Source organism: Molothrus ater, chromosome 1 (genome assembly GCF_012460135.2).
Source record: "Molothrus ater isolate BHLD 08-10-18 breed brown headed cowbird chromosome 1, BPBGC_Mater_1.1, whole genome shotgun sequence".
In the NCBI taxonomy this organism is placed as follows: domain Eukaryota; kingdom Metazoa; phylum Chordata; class Aves; order Passeriformes; family Icteridae; genus Molothrus; species Molothrus ater.
The window spans coordinates 23,288,113-23,301,661 of NC_050478.2; the positions used below are offsets into that span (position 1 = coordinate 23,288,113).

The 13,549-nt window shown below is 38.0% G+C and overlaps 1 protein-coding gene across 7 annotated transcripts in view; it reads left to right on the top strand.

The window, feature by feature from the left end:
* CDK14 (cyclin dependent kinase 14) overlaps window positions 1-13,549 on the top strand; it is a 440,286-nt gene that overhangs the window by 203,738 nt on the left and 222,999 nt on the right. For all 7 annotated transcript variants that reach the window (XM_054516107.1, XM_036406938.2, XM_054516108.1 and 4 more), the window contains one exon: window positions 9,452-9,515. In XM_054516107.1, the coding sequence (XP_054372082.1) occupies window positions 9,452-9,515 (64 nt within the window). The remainder of the gene's footprint in view (window positions 1-9,451; window positions 9,516-13,549) is intronic.

Genomic DNA, 13,549 nt, shown 5'->3' on the forward strand with positions numbered 1-13,549 from the left:
TTCTCTCTGCTTAGCACAACAGCTTTCCTCTGCAAGTATATTTCTATCCCATAAGCAGCACGTGTCACAAGCTTCTATTGTGCTGTGCTTGTGCTGCTCCTGGGGCGAGGGGAGTGGTGAGTCTGGTGTGGTGTCAGAACCAGGCACAATCCTTCCTCTGATGTGCTGGGACTGGGCACCAGGCCAGAGACAAAGCATTCCAGCATCAGAGAAGTGCATTGTGCATTCACTGCTTGGGAGTGGAGGTTTGTTCTGGGGGAACCTTGATTGGTTCCTGTGAAAACCAGTGGGTCAGAGAAAATCCTTGTGGAGAAAGGTTGTGATCCCAAATGGTCTGGTCTGTTTAAGCAGTTGTAGTTAAATGACACCATAGTGAAGAAATATAATTTTATTTGACATAAAGAGGTTTTTCTTGCTGTTTTTATGATGATTCACAGGAATATGCATACTTTGGTCTGTTAATTATTTAAATAAGCTTTCCAGCTGAATGGCACCTTTAAGCCCCTAAGTATCCTGATGCAACAGTGTAGCTTGGCCTGTGCCAATGAGATTGGATACTACAACACCAGGTAGGAATTCAAATGTGTTAACTGAGCCAGTTTTATGGTTTTCAAAAAGACCATAAAGCCAGCTTTATGATCCAAGGGGAGCACTGCTTTTCTGATAAGCCAGCATTTCCAAAAAGCCCTGTATAGTGCATACCTGGAATTCAAATGAGCCAGCTGCTGAGCCAGCACAGCAGGGCTTCTGGAAGTACATTTCAGAAAAGCCTCCCACAAGGTTTTGGCTTTTATTTTTATTCTCCTTTTTCAGTTTAAAGAAAATAAGTCAGTAAAAAAATTAGAAATACATCTTTAAAGAGCATATTTAGGAGAGGACTCTCTGTTTGGGTGGGTTGTTCCAAAGGCTTTGCAGCCTAGATGGGATAGGAAATGTGGAATGCCGAGCATGTCACTATCTGTACAGAGTAAATCAGAGCAGATTTATAGAATATGTAAACACGAATATGGCTTGTGAGCCACGGGGTCCTTCTGGCAGAAAATTGGTGGCTTTGCAGTAAAGAAATCCATTCTGTTTGTTCCCGAGCAGTGAGGAAGAGACCTTCCAGCACAGCTAGCAGCAGCAGCTGCTTCTTCACATCTATTAACACCAATCTCTTCCTCAGTGAAATCATTCCCTCTCTGTAACCTTACTTGAGAGCTCACAAGCTCTGTCAATGCCAGAAGACCAAACTTCTCTCCTTGTAGAGGAGGAGAGAAATCTTTTGAGGTTAGCTTGAGTCTTCTACATGAATTTTCTTCCCAGTCTTTTCCCGATTCACAGCTTTGAGGTCTACAAAAGCTTTTCTCTTCTTAATAAGGATCAGTTTCATCCTGTTGAGGTCTTTTATAGTTTCTGCAGCTCCAAAGCACATACCAGAGACATTAAGTCTAGTTTAATGTCAGAATTTTTAAATTCTGATTATGGGAGTTTTTGCTGATGGAAGGAGACTCCTGAGCAGAGATGGCTGGGAAGGATGAAAGGACAGGTTCTCTGTTCTGCTTTTAGCAGTTCAGCATGGAGCATCCCTCACAAAGGAGCCATCTTTCACTTTGGATCTAAACAATCTCCTTTTACCATGTACATCATCATTTTACTAGCTTTTGATTTGGCAAAATTGCTTCATGGTTGCACTGGTTTGAGGGAAAGTGCAGTCTCTGTCAGGAGCTTCCTTTTTCCCCTTTTGCTGCTAATTTCAGATTGTGTCTCTACAGCCTAGGCCCCTCTTACTTTCAAAATAAGCTTGCCAAATCCTTTTTTCTAGTTCTTTTTTAGCATTCATCTCATTCACATAAACATTTTAGTAAGGATCACTAAACTTAAAAACCAGTTTTACGAATGTTCTGAGTTACTAAAATAAGGCCTTATGATGAAATGTGCTGACTCCCTGTAGGAAGAGGATGTCACAGTCCTGTACGAGTTGTTTCACCCTTGCTTTTTCTCATTGTGAAATTTAGATTAAATACTCCAGTTTTGTGCTGATTCCAGTTCAGTTTGGATTATGGACAGAATTTGTTTCTAAATTCTAAAATTTGTTTTTCATCTCATCAAATCACAAAACCAACCCTGTCAAAGTGTAGTAAGCATTTAGTAGGTATTATTTTGGAGTAACCAAAACCCTTACCTGAGTGTACATTTAAGGACTCTGGCATGTCAAACCCCCGTGGTGCTCTGTTGTGGGGCTGGGGGTTTCATTTCATCTTGTGCTGATGCTCTGCAGAGCTGTGTGTGCAGTGAGGGCTGCTCAGCTCCTCCTTGTCCTCCTCCTCCTCCTCCTCCCAGCTGTCTGTCCCAGCTCTGGTGCAGGGTGAGTGGGCAGAGCCTGGCTCTGCAGGGCTGGGGTGGCTTTGGGCACTCTCCAGTCCCTGCTGCCCTCCTCACCTTGGCACAGCTGCACTGCTGCCCCTGCCAGGGTCCCTCAAAAAGGTGCCTGTGGTCACTCTGGCTATGAGGAGAATGATGAATTTACTTGTGCTGCAAATGGTATGGAAACAGTGTTGGAATAAATTTAACTTTGCAACGCAGACAGCTACTAAAATATTGTTTATGTACATAAGTAAGGATGGAAAAAAATCACATATTAAAAAGGTTTCCTGGCAAGACTTCACTGTGTTTTGCCTCATGGGGAAAGGAAGTTAAGAACAGTTGGGCCCTCTACTGTTTCAAGTACCTCATTTTTCATCTTTGACAGAGCCAAAGCAAAAATATTAGTTGAGCTTGATGTTTTGTTTTTTTTAAATGAATGTGTGTTATTAGAATTTTGTGGGAATATTTTGCTTCCTTCATGCATACTGGCACATTACCCTAAGGTTTTAGAATACAGCTTCATATATTGAATCACTTCTTATGCTTAAAGGAAGTGGTTCAATTACCCACATATAATGGAATGATGATATTCCACTTGATGCCTGAGTCAGGCTTTTGTTGAGCCTTATTCTGTTCTTACTGCTTCTTTTTTCACCTTAAAGAATAAGCTTCAATAACTTCAATTTTTTCATAAAACAGCATCACTTTCCTTACAGCAAGAACAGGTTAATGGGGTTGGTGAGGAGGTGCCTTCTCTCTTTTCTGTTGCTCTTGTGTCCCAACCTCATCATCTGTGTAGCAGGTACTTCATAAGGCTAGTGAAACAATTTAATACTTTTTTTTTTTTTTTTGTTAAGACCATGCTCAGATCATTTACAAAATAACTTGTAAAATAAACACTCCACTCAGTTTGTTTTCTAACCAGCCTTGTTTTCTCTTAAATCCTTAACTCTGATTTAATTTCCTGAATGAATGCAGATCACATTAAAAATATTCTTTTGCACGTTACCATTGTGCATATAAAATGGTGGCCGTTGAATTTCTTTTTCCTTTTGCCATGTATTGTGATTGTAAGGATTTTTTCATGATTCTGGTAGCATATGCATATAAGGAAGCAAAACAAATTACCACCTGTTTTACACATAAAACTAAGAATAAGAATTTGAAATTCTGTATTTGTCTGCAAAGCGTTTAATGTTTTTGCTCTGAAGAGTAATCATATAAGTTATGTTTTCTGTATGCTTAATCTGTTGCATTACATTTTCTATATTTTTAATCTATTTCACTGGTATTTAATTTCTTACCCGTGTGGGAATAATGAAGTGATGTTTTGTTGACAGTTGACTGAAAAACCACAGAAAGTTTGCTATGTAAGAAAAAATAATTTAAGTAAAATATGGTTTTCAGGTTCTGAACAAGGCCTTTACTACTTTCCACATGGGAAGGGACTGCCTAGATTACACAATCTCACTTCAGTTGTTTTAACTTTGAATTGGCATGGATTCCTGGTCTAGGAACTATGTGCAATTTTTGCTATTCATTTAATGAAGTAAGACTTCAATATTCTAATCTCAAGGACAATGAATAGGCATGTGGTCTCTACTTTTCACAAATCCAAATAAATATATTCTTGCCATCTTAGCAAAAATGAAGTGACTTTTTCACTGCAGCTGTGAACCCTGGAACTTCCACAACATTCCCAAGAGTAACATGTGTTTGGCTCCTAACAAACCTGCAAGTGCATTACACAATTCATAGATTTACAGGCCCTTCTGCAAAAACAAACCTCTAAACTCCTGATGTGAAGAAATGAAAGAAATGATTGGTGTTGAGGCAATTCCATTTCTGACTCTATCTTTTGGATATTAAACTTGACACTCAGCTGTCACTGTTGTGCCCAGCAGGGAGCCAAAGGAAGGCTCACTGCAGTTGCCAGTCAGCAGACTCTGAGTCAGCATGCATAATACACAAATAGTTACTGAATATTTTTTCTAACCTACATTGGTTATACTAAAACCAAATGCTAAGCTGAAGGATGAAGTTCATTCTTTGGTTTTCACTGTTACGTGTACTTTGTGTTCACTGACACTATTGGGCTGTAACACAGAACTTTTCCAGATTGTGAAAGATGTGGTTCAGATCTACCTGAGTCTGCTCCTCAGGAAAGGAATGTGGCTGTAGGTGGATCATCTGGACAAATGGCTTAGCACCATTGCTCTTCCAGAGCAGAAATTCTGTGCCCAGAGATGGCTCTGAGAATGATGGAGCTGCTGTAGAAAAACCCTGGAGCTCACGCTGCTCCTCAAGAAGCAAATTTAAAGCAGCAATGGAGTTTCCCAATGAAATGGAAAACACCTAAGTTTGACTAAGCTGAAAACTTCCCTAGTTATATGTTTCCAAAGAATAGAACAGATTTTTGTTGAAAAACCAAACATCTGAAACCTCCAAATCTCACTCAACAGAAAGGGATTGCTGATTTAGAAATGGTCTGCAATGCTTATTCTCTTCCTCTTTTGACTGAGTTCAGTTCCTCAAAGAGCTGCAGCATCCCAAGGTACATCACAGCCAAGGATTCACTAAATACCAGTGTGTTTTACCCAGCAACCAAGAAGACTGGAAAAGAAATCTCAAACATCCTTAGAAGGTACAATAAAATAAAAAACATTTTTACATCCAGCTTGTAACTTTTCCCAGTTAAAATTTCAGGGCATTTTTAAACAATCCCCTCAGAAAAAATTGCATTCCCCTGACACTTTTTTTTTTTTACGCTAAACTTTGGTTGTTCATCAAGTTGACCTAACCTTAAAAAAATTTAAAATTCTGCATATTATTTAGCCTGATTTCCATAACTCTTGTCTAAGGAAAGGCAGCTCATTGACATTCTGGTCTTGTCTTCCATTCTGCTCTGGTTAATACCATAGGCTGCAGGTTCTTTGTCTTGTTGAAGTCCAAACCATAACCCTTCTTGAAGATCATCAGCTCTAACAAGGGTTAAAGTGTCATGTCATATGCAGCATAATATGCAGCTTTGTCTATTCAAAACTTGTAGTGTAAAAGGAAATGCTTTTCTTTATTAATAATGCCAGCAACTGGGAAAGAGCTGGTAGGAAAGATTTGCACTGCTGCTTATCTAATAGATGGCAGTAATGTGGGATGGTTTTGCATTTGAAGCAGAACACAGGACAACATGACTAATTGTGTTGGTAGAGTGGTGCAAAGCTCACTGTAAATTAATGATTCCCTTGTACACCAGGGAATGGTGAGTCCTTGCAATACCAGATGCTAACCCCCAAATTTTTCTTATATTAAAAAAATAAGGTAATTCAGTAGCTCTTGATGGAATCTTGTTGCATTTCCTAGGAAATCTTTGTATATCATGCTTGTGTATGGAGATTTGAACACCAGGTTCTGTTTTTATGACTTTCTGCCAAACCCTAATGGTATCAACTGGAAGTACAGGTATTTTACACTCAGTACCCTGATGTATTGTAAATCTGTTATTTTTATATAAATAGGTTTCTCATCCTACAAATGGAATTAGAATCTGGTCCTGATTTTTAATAGCAAGTTTCAAATGAGAACATTCTATATGCCTTGTCAGAGAACAAAAAAATCCCAGAGTGTTGCCTGTGGCGTGGAACAGCAGAACCCCAGTAGATTTTGGAGTCTTCTTTGCAGAAACCATAATCACCGTGGTCCCTGGAAAACATTAAATCCATTTCAAATATGAGAATTTGGATTAATCTTGTGTTAGTAATTCAATTTAAAGAAAATAGGCTATTGAACCATGCAAGCTGAATGCTTACTTTACTGAGAAGCAAATTATCAGTAGAGAAAGCAAACAAGTTAGTCTTATTTTTCAAGTAGTTGTCAATGCTAATAAAAGTTTATTTCCAGTATTAAGTCGGAGCTTGATTGCTGTGACAGCAGCAGTGATTTTTATGGTTTTGGAAGATGAAATGGAAGGAAAAAGTGTTAAAATATAGAGGAGGCAAAACTCCTGGTGTCATGCTTAGGATGAGAATTGGTGGACCATGAAAGCTGGGGCTAGGAGGTCACCTGTAAAAGAACAGCTCCTGGTGTTCAGCTGTTGTCTGGGTCTGGGTAATCAGTCTTCACTGCTAAGTGACAGAGTATTGCAGTAAAACCAGAAGGCTGTTGGGTTCTCCCTTCCCTTTTCCATGTTGGTGCCTTAATTCTCTCTTGTAAGCTGCAAAACAAGGCAGATTCTTCTCCACCGTGGTGTTAAGGGTGAACCCCACTTTGCTTTGTTTATAGCAGGCGTCAAAACTCATTGCTTTGGATTGCTTAATCCCACTCATCAAAATGGGATTGATTGCTGCTTAGGAGAATCACTTACAAGGGGATGTTTACAAATCCCTTTATGTTGATTTACCTGTGGGCAGTGACTGTTTCATCTTATCCAAAACCACAGTTCTTTCTTTCACTGCTGCCCTCTCCTCCTTGTTTGTTGGCTGTCACATATTGTGATTTTCTGTATTATGTGTGTTAAAAAATTGTATGGGAGAAGGGTGATCTTTATAGTGATTGTACCATGCATTAAAATAAGGTGTTTGAATCCTTTCCTGAACTACCAAGTGTCTCTACCTTAAAAATGGTTGGCATTTAGATGCTAGAAAACCCTCAGTTGTTTTTAGCCTGACTGCTGCCCTTGAGAGAAGGTATAAATATTGTAGGTGGTTTGAGTATTCCAATGCACAGAACTTGCTTGCAGCTGGCTCCTAGGTACTGTGGTGGCAGATGTGCTAAAATATCATAAAAGAAATGGATTGGAAAACTAGTGAAACAAGAAACAGTGAATCAAGTATGATTTCCTTTAAAAAGTGAAAATTACAGATTTTGTTAGCTGGTTTTAATTTTTATCTGTGCAGTTCCACAGCTGCCTCTGTCTCATCTAAAATAAGAGGCAAATAAGAACACACTTTTAGAGGAATGTGGCTAATGTTTTTAATATCCAGAACAAATATATTCGTAACAAATACATTTTATTTAATAAGAGAATATTCCTTTGATTCACTAAGAGGGGTTGCAAAGTTGGGAACTTTATTTCTTAATTTAAATTGATGCAAGAATCTCTGTTTTTGATCCACGGGCTCCCTCTCCTGGTCTGGGAGGTGCCTGGCACCAGGAGCTTGATTAATACAGAAGGTAAGTGGAAGTTATTTGCAAATTGATTTTGTGACAGTGTCGAGGGTGTCTCCAAACTTCCTGAATGTTTAATGAGAGCATTGTGCTCTCTCTAATAGCAATAATCAGATGAACACGGGTGTTGTGATGAATCATGGTTGCAGGGCCAGGTTTATCTTATTCAAGAGGTAATTAAGACATATCACAAGGACTGAAAGAAATGTGCTACAAACAATATTTACAAATAAAATCAGTGAGTTTGCATGGCTAAATAGCTATGTGAATGTATACTCTATAGTTGCACTGATACTGTCACCTTTGTCACCTTAGTGCTCTGCTTTCACCTTCTACTGATCATACTACATGCAAGTTGGACTGTTTGCCTATTGTATATGATTGTGGAGAAAAAATATCTTTAAATTAATATTCTTAGATTAGAAACATGACTATTGTAAACTGTTCAATAATTTTGAGGCCTTAGACTCATAAAGCAAACCTCATAAGTAAAAATTATATCTATTTTAGAGTTCACTTACTTTTGTCTCAAGTTTTTAAGCTCATTTCTAAATTTAATTTCATAAATTTCTGGAAGAGTTGAAGAAAATTTTTTTGTGTTTTGCCTTGACAATCCTGTGTCTAAGAATTTTTTTCAGCTTGAATTTATCCATGTGGAGAAATGTTTACATAGCTTAAGAAATGAAACAAGGATTCTAGAGTGGTGTCCTTCCTTTAATGCTCCTAATTCATGTGTATATTACAGCAAACAAAATTAAAATAAATCTCTTCAATTCCAAATGATTTGGAGTAGATGTTGTTTTTTCACATTTTTTGCATCAAATATTTTCACTTTGACTTTGGGCTTGCTTTATGCTGATGTAAGTGACCACAGAATGTCACAAGGACTCAAGATATGCATGTCCAAAAGATTTATTCAGATGACCTGCAGAACTGGGAGGGGCCTTTGTACATGGATAATGCAAAACAAGCACCAGACTAATGTGAATTACTTTCACTCAGAATATCAACCTTTGATTCCAGGGCCTGAGCTTATTACAGATATTCAAAAGAATCTAGCATTTTCATTCATGTTAGAAATTGAGTGCAAATTTTTGAAAAGAAAGATCCTACTAGTGAAATATTAAATTCCACAGTTTGTTCAGAAATGTGTTTCCAGAGCTGGTAATTTCAGTGTTCCTCCTGACTTTACTTAAAGCAAGTCTTGACAGTTTTGTGCTATGAAGAAAACCAGGTTTGGGAGAACTACTTAGAGCAGTTCTCTCCCTTTGGTTACTGCTTGTGTCAAGGGCATGGAGAGTGAACTTCTCACGTGAACAGAGAATATAAGATGCATGTGAGAAGTGTAAATACTTTGATGCTGTAAGTTTGTCTGATTTACATTACAAGAAGGAGGAGAGTTGAAGTGAATAGAGACAAAGCATAATGCATGAGTCAATAAAACCTATTTCCTAAGATTTTGCTATTTTTATGTGTACTGCAGCCATGTTAAAATAACAACACTTTGCTGTGCATTCTTGTTCATGCCACACTCTTGATAATCCTCTTTACCATCTGTGTAAATCTTCTATCCTAGCATCTATTTATATCTGTTTATCTTATTTAAATTTCTAAGGATTGAAGTTATTTTTGAGCTAAATTATCTAGCCTCTGTAACATCAGTGCTCTCAGATAGCTTCATCCTGTCAATGAAAAGTAGCTTTAACATTCATTAGTTAAACAGGCAGTGTGACAGGAGCACAGCACTCCCATTCTGCTTTATAGCCTCCTCTGGTACCTTGGAAATGCTGTAATCATTTAACCTTTTGTACTTTCTTCCTCTTCATCCTCCACTGAAGAAGCCTATTTGAAGTTTAGATTGTACTTTCTACAGTGCTATGACTTGTTAAGTCTTTTCCATTAAAGCAATGTGTTTTTTAATTTTTTTTTTTTTTTTGTACAGATACTTGGAACACCAAACGAAGATACGTGGCCTGGAGTCCACTCTTTACCCCATTTCAAACCAGGTAGGTTGAAGCACCAAGTTCCTCCAAATTCCCTCACTGGAAGTACACAATAGAGATAATTACATCCCTGGCCACAAGAGATCAAAATCACCTGGTGTGCAGTGTGTGAACCATAATGCACTTTTCCAGCTGCTTACTTTTTATTGTGCTCAGGGTGGGAGGTTATCTTTCATTTAATTTCTTCCCTTTCTGTTTTGTTTTCTTCTGTTTGTTACAGCATAAGCCCTGACCTTCTTGCATTACTCAGCCACTGAGAATTGTACCTTTCAGACTGCTACTGTGCTGATTCTCTATTAGGATTACTTTTCCAGCAGAGCACACCAAATTTTGTCAAATACTAAAGGAAACTAAAGAGTAAAGAAAAGAAATTGAGAAAGCTGAAGTTATTACTAGATCATCTATTAGTATCTTTCTGCAAAGAAAGATACTAATTTCAATCTTTTAATGTGTGTTGTATTTGCAGTTGTCATACTCTATAACTGTCCTTGAAAAACTGTTTCACCATCTGATACCTTTTTGTGAGAGGGAGCAGTTTTTCTCCTAGAGACCAGGAGGATGTGCTCAGCTTCATTATGTTATGCTATGTATGCAAGTTTATGTATGTAATATATATATATAATGTATGTATGTATATAGTATGTAATATATATATCATCCTGTGAACTTCTGAGTGAGGATCTTAGAAATATGGTTTTTTAAACATGGCAAAGCAGGGGAATGAGTTGGCAGGAGATGAGGCAGAGTAGTTGTAAAGGACAAAGAGATCTAGATAGCTCCCAAAAAAGAGAGAAAAAAAAATTATTGTAGGGTTTACCCTGATAGAGACACAAAGCCTTGAAAAGTAGGAATGCAGACAGCTTTCTTGCACATTGCTTTTTAGTCTCTGTCCTACTGCTGACTTACTGCTGTATAGTGAAATCACACTCTCGTGCTCTCTAGTGAATTAGTAGAAACTTCTTTAACAGTCGTTCACTGAAATACTAAAAATACTACAGTGTTCTTCCCTTAAACTCTGTCATTAAGTTTACAAGGTTTTGTGTTTCTCATTCTTGATACTGATTGAAAGGTAAGCAAATACAGAATCCTTACAGAAATGTGGTGGTCTGTAAAAACAGCCCAAAACCATTGGTTTTAGCAAGAATAGTAAAGAGCAGGAAAAAGCCTGAAGGTGTCAGTGACTGTTGTTGTTTTTTCTTTTCTTTTTCTGTGAGGTACAGGAAAGTTTTGAACAGTAGATGGCAGCCAAGAAATGTCCTGGTTTCATTATTCGGTTTGGCTTCCAAGTGTGTCAAGGGATGTGGGTTTATTACCACAGAAGAACATCAGGAAATAAATCCACTGTAGGCACATCATTAAATCTAATTTTTATACAGGCATTGTGTTAGAATTGCTCTTATTTTCTCCATCCCAGACTATGGATTTTTTCAGCTATGAATACATAATTTTTATACAAATGCAGAGTGGGGACAGGAGGAAAGGTGCCTCCAAGACAGAAAATGGTCACTCTGTATTTTCACCATTTCTGCATGGTGTGACCTTTGTTTTCTGAGATCCTTTCCACATCTGTGAAGTATTTAGTTTTGTAAGTCAGAGTAATTACTATTCTTGCTGGCAATAATTTAATCTTTTTAGGTCTTGTTAATATAAAGCACTGAGCTCCTTAATTCCCTTACAGTGTGGAGGTCTGGGAGCACTCAAAAACTAAAATCCCTGTTCTGTACACATAAGGTGTTGTGCACTCTCCATCCTTGATGACCTTCGTAAAAGGATTTTTTGTTTGCCTTATGGTTCCTTATTTGCTGTTTTTAGAAATTACAGCAATAGAAAGCATCTTCTAACTGACAGCCAAAACTGGCCTGCATACCCCAAAACTGAGTATTTGAATTTTAAGCTGATAAATGTGGAATTGTTAGAGCAGCAAAACACATCCCTCTGGGATCATTCTGGGGTACCAGCACCTAAGGTGCTCTGCAAAAAATACTCTGACCTATGAGCCACGCTGCAATACAATTTGCTCAGGCCTTTAGGGTTGTTGGAGATGTTTGGTCAAGGACACCAGGTTCTCTGTCCCTTCTTAAAAATGTGCTTTCCTTCATGCTGTTCTGTGCACAAAAGCTTTCTGGCTATGGTAAGGCTGCTGCATCATCTTCTACAGGTGCTCAACCACCCATGCTCCCCTCCCTGATGGTCTGAAATTGCTCTTACACTCTAGCTTTCCTGACTGACTTCTTAGGAGCAAAAATGAAAGTTGAAGCTTTAATAATACATTTAACAGTTGGACTCAATGATCCTTGTGTGTTCCTTCCAACTCAGAATATTCTGTGATTCTTTGGAGATGACTTAATCTTTCCTTTTCCTACCAAAATAGTGAAGTATCCTGAAATGTCTCGTCAAATCTGAACCAATTCCATTCTTCTTGAAGATTTGTGAAATTGCTGTATTTAAACATATGTGATATGGAGTTAAGTAACTCCTGTGCTTTGCATGTTACAGTATGTTTTAAAACTGATAGCTGCTAACAGTAATTGTGATAAACTGAGAAGTGCAGAGAGCATTGGTGAGGATGGCAACATTCACTCAGGCAAGGCTTTAATTCTATAAACTTGAGCATAAAACAAAAGCATTTGAACAGAAAGTATCAGTGATAAATGATTATTATAGTTTTAAAAATGCTGAGCACGTTAAATGCCTGTGGATTTGGGAAGACTATTGAGAGTCGAAACAGAATTTCATTGCATTTCTTGTTTGCATACAGACTTCAAGAACTAATTTTCACACTGTGCTTTCATAGGGCACAGTCTTGTGTTGCAGAGAGCTAATCACAGTTTACTAGGCAAAACATGTCCGAGAAACCTGGTATGAGTCTCTACTACAGTGGCCAAGGGTCTTGAATTTTATGGAAAACATCCAGTGCTTTAATAACTATGATCTCTGACATCTTAATATCTGGGAACATTTCTGAGCCTGAAAAAGATGTTCATCATATGTTCCTAAGGCTAGTTGTGGATGGCTCTAGGTCATTTAAACCCCTAACCTAGGTGATTTTAACAGCTTATAATAGTGAAAATAAAATGGTCATAGTTTTGTTAGCCATTTAAAAAGTCAGAAAACAACTTGTATTTTATCTGCCTGCTTTGAGATTACTTCCTGTCTTACAAATGCTCCAAGTAATAGATAAGATACTTAAAGCTAAAAGCTGGCCTGGTCTTTGAGCTTTCTCTGCTGCAGCCTCTGTCCTCTCAGTTTGTGTTTGCACCTGTGAGCACAGACACACACACACACACACACATATGTCCTGCTTAGTAAGTTTCTTAAGGATAATCTAAATAATGCATTTGAAAGGCCTGAAATACTTCAGGAGTATTGCAGTAACTTTGGGTTACCTCTGTGATTCCCTTTGAAGCTGTTATGGATGCCATAATCTTGAGAGGGTCTTCCTGTACTCAGGAATCATCACTTCATTGGTCTCATCACCAATGAATCCCAGACATTCTGGATCACTGTGATAGCAGTTATCTGCCCACAAACAGGAAAACAGTTTGAGGGAATTGTGAAAAAGTGCTAGTTGCTGGTTCAATAAAATCTTGATGTTTCAATAAATTCTTGATGTTTCCTCCACACAAGAAGCCCCATGTCACAGGCTGTTGGCCAGAGACAATGATGAACATGTTCCCCTAGAGTTGGAGAACATGTTTTCACTATTCACTCTATTGTTGCAATACTTTAGGAAATATGTAGATTTGCTGAGCTAAAACAGATTCAAACACCAATCATATCCTGTATCTCCAGGAATGAATTAAGTAGACATTAACTATGGCTTATCTATGAGTAGAGGTGAAGCAGTATTCCCAAATAAGCTGCTTCCTTGCTAGTCTTGTGTCCAAATCTTCCTGATTTTTTGAGCATTATGTTCTTCATTGTTATTAAATTTCCCTTTTTTTTTTTCATCTGGAGTCCTATCAACTTTCCCTCTCCAGCCATTTCTCCTGGATTGAGTCCTGTCCAAATAAATGAGCTCAGATAAGCCTTTGGAT